The sequence below is a fragment of the Xiphophorus hellerii genome, chromosome 3 (genome assembly GCF_003331165.1).
Source record: "Xiphophorus hellerii strain 12219 chromosome 3, Xiphophorus_hellerii-4.1, whole genome shotgun sequence".
Lineage (NCBI taxonomy): Eukaryota > Metazoa > Chordata > Actinopteri > Cyprinodontiformes > Poeciliidae > Xiphophorus > Xiphophorus hellerii.
In genome coordinates, this window is record NC_045674.1 from 13,151,275 (window position 1) to 13,166,244 (window position 14,970).

The 14,970-nt window shown below is 36.8% G+C and overlaps 2 protein-coding genes across 2 annotated transcripts; both read left to right on the top strand.

The window, feature by feature from the left end:
* Positions 1 to 398: 398 nt before the first annotated feature.
* LOC116717757 (complement C1r subcomponent) lies at positions 399 to 7,073 on the top strand. Its single transcript, XM_032559351.1, has 13 exons — positions 399 to 510; positions 853 to 1,066; positions 2,684 to 2,867; positions 2,956 to 3,096; positions 3,764 to 3,969; positions 4,080 to 4,227; positions 4,317 to 4,435; positions 4,516 to 4,594; positions 4,696 to 4,830; positions 5,382 to 5,456; positions 5,548 to 5,756; positions 5,838 to 6,055; positions 6,153 to 7,073. Exons 1-13 carry the CDS (start codon positions 464 to 466, stop codon positions 6,517 to 6,519), a joined length of 2,142 nt encoding a protein of 713 aa, XP_032415242.1. The 5' UTR covers positions 399 to 463; the 3' UTR covers positions 6,520 to 7,073.
* A 944-nt stretch (positions 7,074 to 8,017) lies between these two features.
* tapbpl (TAP binding protein like) lies at positions 8,018 to 14,846 on the top strand. The gene is made up of 8 exons (XM_032558201.1): positions 8,018 to 8,327; positions 9,918 to 10,130; positions 10,219 to 10,488; positions 10,599 to 10,799; positions 11,663 to 11,830; positions 11,935 to 12,038; positions 13,184 to 13,409; positions 13,763 to 14,846. The coding sequence occupies exons 1-8, from the start codon at positions 8,282 to 8,284 to the stop codon at positions 13,828 to 13,830; spliced, it is 1,296 nt and encodes a 431-aa protein (XP_032414092.1). The 5' UTR covers positions 8,018 to 8,281; the 3' UTR covers positions 13,831 to 14,846.
* The last annotated feature ends 124 nt before the right edge of the window (positions 14,847 to 14,970 follow it).

Here is a 14,970-nt window from a genome sequence, read left to right on the forward strand (position 1 = left end):
TGAGTAATTATTCAAGGTATTCTCCCACAGCTGGAAAACAAAACTTTTGATCTAAGCATTTATTAGGATGGTGTTATGACGTTTACTAACTTGTTCAGTGAAGGGGCGATGCTGGAAAATTATCCACACCTCCCTCTGGTGGAGGAATTATTTATAACAGCTAATGAATGAGCCAAAGATGCATAAATTACAGTGAAAGAATAGCAAAACATAATCTAAAATAGCACAATTTATAAAATATGACAATGCCCTATCCAATTCTAATCACAATTTTTTACAAAATGCTATCTTCACTCCTTTGCTGTTAAAAAACAAACATACTTGATTTTTGCCAAGACAAACATGGCGTATTCCTGGCATTAACGCAGTGGGTTGCTTAATACTTGAAACAGGAGCCATTATGACATTAATGTTTCACTTGTATCTCAGACTTGTACTGGTACACAGCTAGAAAAATTCAGGCATGGATATATTCAATCTCCGGATTAGTTGGACAGCTTTCATCATATGGTGAGTATAAAGGATTTTTATGAAAAATCAATTATGATTGAATTAAACCGTTTTTGTCAAATTTTTTTGTCTTGATTCTAAGCGTCTCTAAATATGAATGCAAATACCTGATCGTTTTACTCTACTTCAAAGTATTTATGACTCATGTTTGAAAGCCTTTTCATAACAGGACGATTGGCTGACTCATTTCCATAGATATTCTCGGTTATAAAATGTATCGTCTGATTTTGTTGATTCTGTCACTGTGTTTGCTCTTTTTTGTTTGGATCGACTTTGGACCAGTGGCTCAAACCATCAAAGTCTGATTAAACAGATGGACCTCTTGTTTGTGCACGTCTCCAGGTTTCTGCATGTGTTGGTGTGTGAGTGTGTCCCACTGCCAGACACAGACCCTCAGATGTACGGGGAGATCCATTCCCCCCAGTATCCTCTGCCCTATCCTCCCAACCAGCAGAAGCAGTGGGAGATCAGCGTGCCGGAGGGCTTCCAGATCAGCCTGACCTTCACACATCTGGACATTGAGGCCTCTGCAGGCTGCTACTACGATTCCATCACAGTCAGAGCAATATAATACTTTCAGATGTACCCACTGCATAATTGCTCACATTTAGTAAAATATTTAACATTATAAGGAACACATAGGTTTGGGCCTCACAGTCTTTTTTCTTGCAAGAGATTAGTTTTATAAACTAATGTATGCCAAAGTCAGAGTTATCAAACTATTTTCTAAGTTGGGATTCCAATGTGATCGTAGAAATATAATTTCTGATTTGCACTCTTTGTTATTTATCTTTAAAAAATGTTTAATGTTTTTTTTTTCTCAATAATTTTTTTCTCAGTGGTGGCAGGTGAAAATAATTCTTGGTGGGCCTGATGTACCAATAGATATCCCTTCGTAGACCAGTATAAGGACTACGAAGGACTACGTTCAATTGATTCAGTGAAAAGCTGAATACCCTACCCTAAGCCTAATGGTAGAAAAATGACTACAAGTCCAGGATAATATAATACTTTTCTTCTAGCAAAAATAACATGTTAAATTAGCTGCAAGTAAAAAGTCTGTTTTATAACTTGCAAAATATACAGTATTTAATCATTAAATAAGTGTCAACAGCTAACTGAATCAGACTCAAAACTGTGAAAAATGCCAGACGTATGTATGATCACATAAGTCTGGCATTAAACTGTGAAGAGTCAACTAATAACCTCAAGCAGCAGAGGCCTTCCTACCTAGAATAACTAGGTAGGTACGTTCATAAATACCTGTTAGCAAACAGGCTTTTAGCTTCTCAATGTACAACAACACATCAGAATGGCCATCTTACCAAGCAAGCATGATGATATCAAACAAACTTTAGCAATATGACGGAAGCAGAAAGTCAAAAAAGGCAGAGCATCATAGTAATGAAAAAGAAATCATAGCTCTCTAGAGAAGCATTAGCATTATGCTAGCCAGCATCCTCAACTGATTATCAGCAAAGAATAAATGATGGCAGTTGATGAACAAAACAACAAAAGACCAGAGCAATATAGCTAAACCTAATAAAACACACAGAGGAGAAGAAGTGGTAGCTTACCGGCCATCTGGAAAAATCCTCCATATTGTCAGTCACGGTGTAGAATTCGCGACAATGGTGCCATTATCAACTTTATCACCATGGCGACAAAGAACTTTATGGAATCTACAATGATACGGCAAGACTCTGAGACCCACAAAGACATTAAATTCAGCGATGTTGATTGGCCAAATGTTTTTTATTTTCTGCACAGATTGGCTATTTAGCTTCACTGTTAGGATTCCATCAGCAGCGCCCTGAAGAGAACTGGGGAAAATTAATTGTTTAATGAGAATCGGTTGGTGAAAATGTTGTATAAATAATTAAGACTATATATATACAGTATATATATATATATATATACAGTATATATATATATATATATATATATATATATATATATATATATATTAAACCACCACTGGTGTGAGCCACTTATTTTCAATCAGAATTCAGGCTACAACCATTTGGGGTTTTTTTTACTTCTGGAAACAAATATGAAAACAACTAAACATACAATTGCTTTTATGCACTTTTACAAGTCCCCACTTGATTTCTTTGAAATAAAGTTTTATGGGTAGTATTTCTTAATCATATTTAAGATATTATCTTTGCAGGTCCTATATGATGAAAAGGTGCTTGGAAAGTTTTGTGGCAATGAGAACTCTGCTGATGGACATCACCCCGGCCACCAGCCCATTTTGTCTCCAGGCAGCAGACTCACCCTGATATTCCAGTCCGATGACTACAACCCGGACCGAAACCAGAATGTGGGATTTTCTGCTCAGTACCAAGCAATAGGTGTGCTTTGTTAATTTTCTCACGTGATAAATAATATATCTTTAATTTTGAATATATAACTATTCTATGGATAATTTCATTTCACCAGACATTGATGAATGCTCAGCACCAGAACCTGAGGCTGGATCAGGTCCACTCTGCTCTCAGATCTGCCTCAACACACTTGGGTCGTATCTCTGTGCTTGTCACCATGGCTACGAGCTACGCTCAGACGAACGCACCTGCATGTGTAAGTTTGGTGAATGCAGAGAAAGGAGTATTTGCTCATGAAGGGTAAATCTAAAACCAGTTTTTCAATACTCCTTTGCCTCTTGTATTGAAATAAAAAGTTTGCAAAAGACAAGTGCATAATCAATTAATGTTGTATCACTTTCTTAAAGTAGTGGAAAAAATTTAACTTTTCCCCTTTTGACTTCAAGCTCTGAGCCAATGATACAGAGTAACATTAGAAAGGATCATTTAAAATACCTTTCCACACAAGTTTTACATATAAAAAAATTGTGTGGAAAGGGTTACACACAAATTTGTAACCCTAACCCTATCCAGCATTGCCCAGGTTATTAGGGTCATCAGGGTGCATTCAGCCACCCTATAGAGTCAATTTCTTTTTTCCCAAGGATTGTATTTAGTTCCATATGTTACTCTAAACTAATTGCTGAAGAAAAGCATCCCACTTCATAATGCTGCTCCCTGCATGTTTCGTTGTGAGGATGGTGTGTTGAATGTGTTAATTTTCCATCACACTGCAGTTTTCTCATGCGCCACAAAGTTCACATGTTTCCATGTGTTGTGTAGGTGTCTTGTGCCGAACTACGAAATCAAATGAATCTCATGTAACACTTTCCTTCCACATTGTGGTTATGCTCAAACCTTTTATTGACTTTTCCTGTGTCTAGTATCCTGTGTCGGAGGTGTATTTGATGAGCTAGAAGGACACTTGATGAGTCCAGGTTATCCGAACCCCTCGCCAGATGCTTTGTCCTGTCAGTATATAATTTCTGTGGAGTCCGGCTTCACTGTCTCGCTTAACTTCTCTGACAAATTTCACATTGAGAGTGTGGACACAGAGGAAGGCCCAAACTGTCTCTATCACTGGTTGGAGGTAACATGAATCAGCTTTAACCAGCTGTAGTAAGATTAATAGAGGTAAACAAAACTCCAAAATGTAAATATTTTCTCAGTTAACAAACTTTGAGCATTTCTTTCTATAAGGTGATCATCCCAGACAGAAATCCCATGAAGCTGTGTGGGGGAACAAGCCCAGGATTAATAAACACAAATTCAAACATTGTGAAGCTGGGCTACAATATTGATAATCAGGGACAAAGCAATGGATGGAGCCTGGAGTACAGCACACACAGTGAGGGGGTGAAAGGAAATTAGAAAATTAAAAGCGCCTGAAGGTCAAACATGCAGCTGATCACACATTTTTCTTCCTCGTGTGTTTAGGAGTGACTTGTCCAGTTCCTGGTGAAGTCGCAAAAGGAAGGGTCACCCCTTCCTTAACTGAGTACTTCTACAGAGATTATATTTTTGTGCGCTGTGATCAAGGATACAAACTAATGATGGTAAGTTTAAGCACTTTTTTAAGATTAAATTTTAAACACCACAATGTTTCAATGTAATGTGTCATATTTTTCTTGGTCAGAATGGTGCGGAGATAATGGGTTTCTCTACCATGTGCCAAAGCAACGGAGAGTGGCATCTCCCTCTGCCTGAATGCCACAGTGCGTTAGCTTCATGTATCATTTCCAACAATGAACGTGTGAATAATCACGACAAATGTTTTGCTGACAAATGTTGAATCTTTTTTTTTTCTCTGCCACAGTAATTGATTGTGGAGTACCTGATCCCCTGCTGAATGGAGGAGTTAACTTCCTGTCTGGCTTCCAGAACCAATATCTTTCTGTTGTTCAGTATCATTGCAATGAACCATTTTATTCACCATACGGTGGCAATAATGGTAAGATTTTACTATACAGTTGTAACTTACTGATTTAGATGCTTCAAATAAGCTGTCATAGCTGGTAAAATGGTAAATAGCCTGTGCTTGTATAGCCCTATATGAACCACAAGGCACTTCACACCACATTCAGTAATTCACACACCTAATGGTGGTAAGATAGATTGCTGACACAGCAGACAGAAGCGAGAGTGCCCTGCATCGGCACCACCAAGCCCTCTGAAAGACATTTTGGATGCATTTAGGTCAAAGTCAACCTATATGTATAAATAGTTATGTAAATTAAAGCCAGAATCTTCCAGGATTTTGAAAGACCGGAGCCATATTTGCAGGTTGGAAAATGCCACATGCATTTTGCCACAAAAGAAAAATAAATAAATAAAATATCTGCCCCAAAGTAGCTGGATTTTTGTTTTTTTTCTGTAATGGGTGAGGGTTGTTACAGAGGGTATAACAGAGTGGACTCCGTAAAATTAGTAACTTTCAGATGCAAACAGTAACCAATAATTCTCAGTATTTATAACACTTACATAACATTCTATTCTTTTTAGTTTCTCTCACCTGTGAAGCGGATAGAAAGTGGAGATCCAACCATGATGTTATTTTAAGACCAGCATGCCTACCAGGTATCACTTTTGGTCTCTTAAAACATAAGAGCACATCTTGATATCTCTTATGTTTTCCCTATAACTACATACAAACTTATATCCTATACAGTTTGTGGTCGACCAACGAAACAAATTGAAAATCACTTTCAGAGGATTATTGGAGGATATGATGCTGCAGAGCATACCATCCCATGGCAAGCTTTAGTAAATTTAGGTAGCATTAGGGGAGGAGGTATGATCATAGCAGATCGCTGGATTTTGACTGCAGCTCATGTGGTTGTGCTTAATGGACAAGTACAAACTCCTGAGGCTTTATCTGTAAGTAGTACTCAGTAATCTTCTGTGTTTGTCCAGTGACATGTTTTTTTGAAATGTTTTTTTCTTTTATGTCTTTTGTAGGTTTACCTTGGAGTTACAGATGTTCACCAAATTATAGAAAATCTTTCCCTGAATGTAACTGCAGTCCATGTTCACTCTGAATATAATAATCCAAATGAATTAAATTTTGACCACGACATTGCATTGATAAAACTTAAAGACCCGATCACATTCCAAGCAGCAATAATGCCACTGTGTCTGCCATCAGAGAATGACACATATGACACCGGAATGATGGGGTAAAGAAACAGTAGGCCTTCAAAATAATTTCATTAATATCAAATCTCTTTTACATAACTGATCTTTTGTTCTGTAAACCTGTCATTTTTTTCTCAGGATGGTATCTGGCTTTGGCATTACAGACAAAGGCAATCAGCAGCGTTTCCTAACAAATAAGCTGAAGTATGTACATGTTCCATTGGTGGAACAGAAAAAATGCAGTAATTCTTTGAAGGGAATGAGTAGTAGCCGGACACCAAGACTGACAAACAACATGTTCTGTGCTGGAACTCCTGAAGGTGGGAAGGACTCTTGCAGTGGTGACAGTGGGAGTGGCTTCACTCTGCAATCTGAAAATGGACGATTCTGGGCTGCTGGGATTGTCAGCTGGGGGTTCAGATGTGGACAGAAAGGAACTTATGGATTTTACACCAAAGTGGCAAACTATGTAGACTGGATTAACAAGATCATGCGAGAAAATTGAAAGCATTCAAGCATTGAAAGTTCATTGAAGCATTGAAGCACAATGACAACTCAAGCTATATACACAGAGAAAAATGAATCTGTGGTGAAATAAATTTAAGACAACTGAATCTGTGAACTCAACCATAACAATTCAAGTTAGTATCTTTACACAAATATATGTAGTATTGAGGTCAAAAATGTTTGTTCACAATACAATTGTTTTCGGAAAATAAATTGCTTAAGTACTATGAGCCTATCTTTTTAAATTCACCGCGCAACAAAAAACAATCTTGTAATCTTTACTGTGTTGAAAACAGCAAATACTACCCATAAGCCATCAGAGTTCCCAAGCACCAACGGACCAGCAGTGATTTGAAGTACACTGATAAAAATATTCTGCACTGACAAAAATATTCTCATACTTTAAAAAATGAAGTTAAATTAAATTAATGTGCAGGATATCCCCAGATGTTACTTCATGTCTGCTGAAGCAAATCTGTAAACCAAAGAGAAAGTTTTGAACATTTGTACAACTGATTTCTGTGTTGAAAAATAAAATATGCATTGATGACACCATGTTTTTTTTTTTTATGTATGTAGGTTAACAAAAGTAATGCTGTTGGTGAAGTAGGCAGAAAAAGTAAATTTGATGAGAATAACATTTCAGCTAAATAACATTGTTTACCATGGCAAAGTCTATACCAAATACCTTATTTGCATATAACTTATAATGTCAAGATGTGTTTGCTATTTAGTCTAACTACAGCTAAACAAAATTTATCACGTTATTGTAGGTTTGCAATACTTAAATTGCACAATATAACTTGTTTTGTTTTTATATGGCTTTGTGTTTGTATAGCTCTTTATCAAGCTACAGATAGCAAATAACTAGCTGTCAGAAGAAGAGCTGACAAGATGAAATATAAGCAATAGTGCTGCAGCTTCTGCACAATAAATGTTAAAAAACTATATTGAAAAACAATAAACTGAAGAAGCTCACAAGCAACCAATGTTTACAGCTTTAAAACTTTTATGCTGTGTAAAGTTGAAAAACTCACATCCCAGTGAATCATTTGGACCTTTTAGTTTTGATTAAATGTTACTGATTGATTTAAGAAACTGAACTTGGAGATTGACAGTCGGGTCATACAATGCTGGAGCCAGTGGTTTGTACAGATAAATGATTAGATATTATCAGATTCGCCAATAGTCTTTCAATTCAGGGGGAGTTGTGGGAAAAAAAATGAAATAACTGAGAAACACTGCTCTAAGTTAAAGAATGTATGTAAATAAACTACATGTAAAATATACACACACTCATAGAGGTCCCTCCTCTGGCTACACCTTGGGGGCGCCACTGAGTTCATGTAAAAATCGTTTGGTCTTTAAAAGGTTTAGTTCTTTTTACTGACGAACGACCCGTAGACACTGTTACCATAGTAACCCGTGACTCGAATTGCTTTAGTTTCTGATTGGTCGAGCCTCTGAGTCTACTTTCACTTTTAGTGATATGTTTTCGCACTCTGCGCATGCTCAAGTTAGATCGCCCCAAACGCACATCCACTCGTACAGAAAGACTTTATTTCTATCTTTTTATTGCCGGTAATAATATCTCGTTAATGAATATCACAGATGGAGCGAAGAGGGAGTCAGAAAGCTCTCTCGTATTCAAAGAAGGGACCATCGTTATGAGGCGTATGTAGCTTTTTGAAATCAAAAGTGAAAGTGCATTATTCTTTTATTTCATTTTTAATAAAACACGGACCTTCTGCTCCTTGAAGATGATTGAAGTAATATTTATCGGATGGTTTTTGACGTTCGTTAATGGTAAGACATATTCGTATTCAAACACATGATCGTAAATAGCAAAGAGAAAACGTTTTCTTGAATCTGCTCACAGGTTTTATTCTCGTCATTAGCATTTTATTGGGCATCCTTAGCTTTAAAACGGTGTTACTTTTGTTTAAATGTGTTATAAGAAACTAATTTGTTTATTTTTCCAAAATTAAACAATATTCATTACGGAGGTGAACTCGCAGCAAAGAGATCGATCATAACAAAAAAGTATGTTAAAAGAATTAGAATACAAATATGCATACTAAACAGAACAAGGTTGTTGACACAGTGATTAGGGAGTAAGACAGGTGAAGATCTTCTTGGCACCTGCTAGTGGGTGGAATATATTTGACATCAAATGAAGATTTTATCCTCAAGGTTGATGTATTGAAAGCAGAAAAAAAAAAATTTCACACAGAAGGATTTTGAGGAGGATCAGGTTGTCTGTAAGTTAGAGTCGCGCAAACTGCAGCTCTTGTTGGGTTGTTTCCAGTCTGCAAATGTTAAAAGAGTGGATAAATATATAAATATGGAGCACAAAAGTGGAATTTGGAGGCTGGTTAACAATATGTTATCAGGTAAACACTTTAGGCAGGTGGTCTGGGTGCTTGTTTGTCAATTTCCTGGGGAACATTTTGCACCAGGACCCATTATGGGAAGAATGTGGGTGACTGAGGCAGTGGGATGTTTTGGGGAATCTGCTGCTGTTGGGTCCTGTTATCCACTTTGACATGTACAATCTGACTAAGCATCGTTGCAGATCGTTTACCTTTTAATTGACCAGTAGCAAGGTGCCATGCTGTGTCCCAAAGCTAAATTGGTTTAGAAAAATTTCTAAGGGAACAAAACACGTTTGAGATGACCCAAAATTTCAATACGGTGAAACATTTTAAGTAAGTCCTGTGTTGAGCCCCCTCCTTGCAGCTTACATAACCTGTAGGCTCTAACACTCACAGCACTCCTTAGGGAGTCCAGTGGAGGTCATACTGGGATGGTTTTGGAGTGGCTTTGCAAAACATTTATTTTGTAATTTTTGGTATGTAACTTTTACAAAAATATGGGTTTTTTTTCCATATTTGTTAAAACTGTCACCATCTTGTGACCTGGGAGATCCCTGTGCTACTATTGGCGTTTGAATAAATGCACCATTCCCAGTTAAAAACAGCCAATCAGAGCCAGTAGGGAGGTCTTTACACTGTCAATCAATCTCATGTATTTGCTGCTAAATGTACTAATGGCGAAGAAACAAATGAGACAATTTTTCCGCCATGCTACCTGCCATGCTAACTAGCCTTAGCATTTGTTGCAGGCTATGTTGAGGTAAATCAGCTGCAGAAGCAAGGGGTGTACATGAGAGTGATTGACAGCGCTAAAATCCTCCTCCTGGCTCTGATTGGTTGTTTTTGACTGAATGGTGTATTTCTGCAGTTAAAACTGGGAGAGAAACTTGATATTTTCACAGATTATCTGTCATGACAGTGATAATTTTAACAAATATGTGAGGTTACACTACATAATACGCTGCATGAAAACTGAAAAACTTATGAGCTTCAAAGTTGTGTTTTTATGTTTGTCTTCCAGCTGATGGGGGTGCAGACATCGTTCTTTCCTGCTCTCTGGTGGAGGAGGGAGTCGGAATGGGTGGAATGGGAGGCGGCTCTCTCTTCTCCCGAACTCCAGCCACTCTCGTCCTTCGAGACGTCCCAGTGGGACCCGATGAATCCCTTGACACACTGACTCCATTTGTCCCGCCCTCGGTCCCTGATCCAGACCTCATCCTGTTTGAGAACAAAGGTGTCTGTTTATTATCTACACATCTCAACCTCAGTCACTGTAAAATCAGCTCAGTTTGTGCTCAACATTTCTTGTTCCTTCCTTCCAGTGTCATCGCCTGAGATCCCCAACGCAGGCATGTTGCTCCATGCAGACTGCAATGAGCAGGAGGTGATGTGTGAAATAAGTCGCTACACTCCTCGAGGACTTCAGGAAAGCTCTGATCCAGCATATTTCATGGTTTCCCTCAGCGTGGAGGGACTTGACTTCAGCACATCGCTCATTCTTCAAACATTACCAGTTGAAAAAGATCAGACAACCTTGACACAGAGCAAACTCAGTTTACCTCTCAGCCAGTCAGGAACTCTGCTGACTAAAGGTAAAATACAAAGTTCAGGGCCTCATCTAATTAAAAAAAACCCCAATAATAATAATAAAAAATCTTCTTCATAACATTTTCCCTGCTTTCTTTGCCTTTTTGTGTCACAGTAATATTCCTGGTGTTTTCCGACATAAATTCTGTATCTGCTCCTCTGAGAGGAGATGTTCTCCTCAACTGCGGCTTCAAGCAGGAGGAGACGCCGTTAGCACCAGACGTGGGCCTGGAATGGCGTCTGCAGCACAGAGGGAGAGGCAGGAAAGTTCTTGAAATGAAGACAAAACTAGACGACACAGAAGAGGCCACTGTAGGCGAGTATTAACAAGAATAAACAGGCCCCATAAGGGATTTGTTTATAAAAACTTTATCATAAATTGTATAAATAATAATAGGATAAGTTAATGTTGTGAAATATGGAGGATTCTACATTTATGAGTTTTTTTAAAATGTACTTTATAAAAAGAATAATATCTCTCTTTTATATATTTTTTTGTTTTTATGCAAATGCTTTTTAAAGGTTTTATTAGATATTATATATAGGAGCACAGATAGTATAGCTGTAACTCGCTGACAACTCTCTGTGTCATATTAACATGAAGTTCTACCAACAGATTTTACAGTGAGTGTTGTAGAAATGAATTTATATCAAGAAGGCGTAGTTAATTGCATGTTGCCTTGCTGGTCTGTGCATTGAAATCAGTCCACTGCTTCTAGAAACATATTAGCATTCATAAATCTTAAATGTTTTCTGATATGCATGCAGATTTTGTTGTGGTGAAGCAGCATATTGCATCTACCTGAATATTTATTACTATCACCTCACACAACTCTTCGCAAAGGCAAAAAATGTTAAAAGACTTCTAGGAACTTCTTTAGACTCACAGGATAATATTGAACTAATCTTAAAGCTTTTACTTTCAATAGAAATGCAAAATAGTGGCAATAAATGAATATTGTATAAATAAATTCTGAGTCTTACTGCAAACTAAAAAAAAACATTCATAATGACACAGCAAAGGAAGGATCTGGGAGTTTTGAGGACAAAAACGTTATTCAGTGTTAAAATAAAAAATTTATTTCCACCTAAATCTCCAGATACATGTTTGTCCCTTTAACGCTGATAGGATAACTTTGTATAAAGTTGTCATATCTGTGTCTGATTTTCTGTGCTCAGTTCATGGTGAGAGGAATGGCTCCAGTGTGGACGCTGCTCTGCTCCTCAGTGAGGGAAACGTCTCCATGAGTCTGACTCAGCTGAAGGTCGTCGATGAAGGAACCTACATCTGCACCGTCAATCTGGGTCATTTCCACGCCCAGCAGGTCATTCAGCTCCATATCATTCGTAAGTTTTTCCTCTATTCTGATCTTACTGTTATTTTAAGCATCCGTTATAGTCAGTTTTTTGATTATGTTATAACTTTTCCCTCTTGTTGATTTTCTCTCCAGAACCGCCGCAGGTTTCTCTGTCGGAGGAGAAGCTGGTTCTGAATACAAATTCTCCACAAACACTGAGCTGTCATTGTGCTAAATACTATCCATTAGATGCACAGGTCAGTAGCTCTGCTTTTAGATGTAATTATTAAATTTGCTATATTAGCACCCTTTGAAATAACCTGCAAAAAACCTAGAGTTTCCTTTTATCAGAGAGATAATAATTAAATGTAAATTAGAATGAAGTGATAAAAGCTCAATTTTAATTTCCTTTTTGCTGTTCAAAGATTTATTATTGGGTTGTCTTATCAAGTAACTCAGATAGATGTAAAACATTATACACCAAAGCTGCTATTTTCCTCCCAGCTCAAAACAATAGAAAAATCTCACAAATAAATCCCTAATTATTGGACAAAACTCCTGCACAGAGATGAAACTACAATTTAATTTAACCTTTCACTGACTATGCCAGCGTCAGTGTGACCAAACAAAGAAAAACAAACAATGCTCAACATTGAAATCTGCGGACAAATTATTTTAAGTGTGCAGTATTTTTACTTCAGGGAAAATAGAAGTTCTGAATATATTATTTGCATTTTTAAAAAAGGAACTAATATTTCTTAATGTGAGATTTCTTTAATCCAGAGAATAAATGTAAACATTTTATAGGTTAGATTTTTTTTTTCCAGTGAGAGTTGGTGCAATTACAGTATTTTCATTTTAAAGCTTGGTGCTAATTAGTTGATAATAATTAGTTGTGTTTTGACAGACTACCTCAATTAGAGACTTGGATGGAAGTATGGCGCCCCCTTGTGTTCCTCATCATGAATTTACCATAAAACATAGAACGTTTGTGGATAAAAAAACAAATCGTCATACTTTCAATGAAACCAATCAGTTTTTTTCACTTCAAAATGAATAAAAATAAATAAAAATCGCTTCCTTAAAAAGTTTGTCATATAAACTGACTTGGCAGATTGATGACGATGATGATGATGATTGAAGAATAAAAACACTTCATTATCTTAAAAAAAGACCTTCTTTAAAATACCTTGATTTTTCTTGACCACAAGCAGTTTTATGTTTTATAAATCAAGAAAAAAAATCTTTAGTTTCAAGTGCACAACTAATAAAAATGCACAATCCTCTTCATCCAGCAGTTTGTTGCATTTTGTTCTTCAACGAACACCAAGTGAGCCAATAAAAAAGATCTGTCGCCTGATTACAGGTCATAATTTTCTGCTCTTTATTCCTTGCCTTTCAGATGGAATGGTTTTTCCTTCCTCCAACGGAAACGGAGCCAAAACTCTTTCCGAACCAGGGCTCTCTGAGCAGTCATCGGCAGCACGGCGACGGGACGTTTACCCTGTCCTCTCATGTAACCATTCTCCCGAGTTTTTCTCCAGGAACCAAGATCACCTGCAGGGTGACCCACCCAGCTCTGGACGATCCGCTCCACATCAGTATAGTAGTCGAACCTGCCCAACCAGGTATGTTTCTTTGTCAAATAAGAAAAACGTTTGAACAAAATGTTGTGTGATTTCATTAACTCGTTAATCTAAGGATGAAATAATTTTTTTTAAAAGTCAAACAGAAGCATAAAACAACTGTCAGTTCTCTGACAGGCTGTTCGGATTGTTTTAGTGCAAGAAAAAAACTCACAAACCTTCTCTCCAAGATTAAAACTTTACTTTTTTGTCACTTGATCATATTTCCAAAGAATCAAACTTTATATCTCAGTAAATTTCCACCTAATTCAATAACATTGATTAAAGCCTTTATGTTTTTGCACATTTGTCTCCTGTCTTTAAAACAATTCTTACTGTGTGTATTCTCTCTACAGATTCCTATTGGTGGGTTCTCGGGTTCCTCGTTGTCACTGTTCTCTTCTTCTATCAGGTCATGAAATAAGTGACTCTCTGGTCACCGTAACTTGAAGCTGAGCCTCGAATTATTTTTTTTTTCTGTAAGGGTAAACATTTTCAGGTCTTATAGCTGTTGTCTGCTGAATTTGAAATATTTTATTTGTGGGAAACATTCATTTATAATGATTTTCATACAGTTGCTGTACGTTTTTATTGTTTTCTTTCTTGTCATGATGCACCAAGCAACCTTGGATCTTGAATTTCTTTTTGCTGTGATATACTGATAATCTCAGCAGGAAAAACACATTTTCTCATAGGTGAACCACTGAAGTTTCATTATTTCTGTCTGACCAGAAGACCAATCTGAATCTCAAATATAGTTTTCCAATCGGGACGAATAATCTGACATTTCACATCTCTCCTGGGGTTAAACTTCAACTTCATATCTGTATAAATTCAACAAAAACAGCAGCCTACAGTAAGTCTCTTTGAAATTAGATGGTTTTTAATAGCGTTTATAGGCACATGAATGTATAACCTTTAAAATCTTGTATGTCTTTGAGGTTTCTTTTGGTTTTGTTTTTAAGTTCCATTGTGGCTTTGCTCTATAAATTATTCATGCTTTTGACCAAAATAGATTTAAAGTAATTTTACTCAACCAAGAAGCAAATATTTTTTGTATGAGGCTGTGAATCGGTAGCTTTATTTAAAGTCAGTCAGTCAGTAAACATTAAATTATGAACCACAAAGTGCTAACAATATCGAGATTGACGCCACTTCATTTGAGTTTCAAAGGAGGTCACTGTGGGAACAAAATACATTAATTAATTACAAGTAGGAGGAAGATACGGTACAAACTGAGGAAATACTGGAGTTTTTTTATTTACAACTTTTCTTTGCACTTCAGGAGGAATTAATGGAGGAATTACGGTTCTTCCACTATGATGGTGTGGTTTTAAATGCTGCAGCTGTTCATTGTTTTTCTGTCTTTTTGTTTGTCCTACATTGACTTTTTTCATTTTATTTTGTCTTTGAAAATAAAACTTTTATGACTCAACATTAGTAAGGCTGTTTGTCCTTATCAAGAGCTTTTTTAGTTTGTTTTACAACTTGAGTTAAAAGTTGGGGTAGAGTATGAAAGTAGATTAAAATAATTTACTAAGAGACAAAAAAACTTCACTTGCTA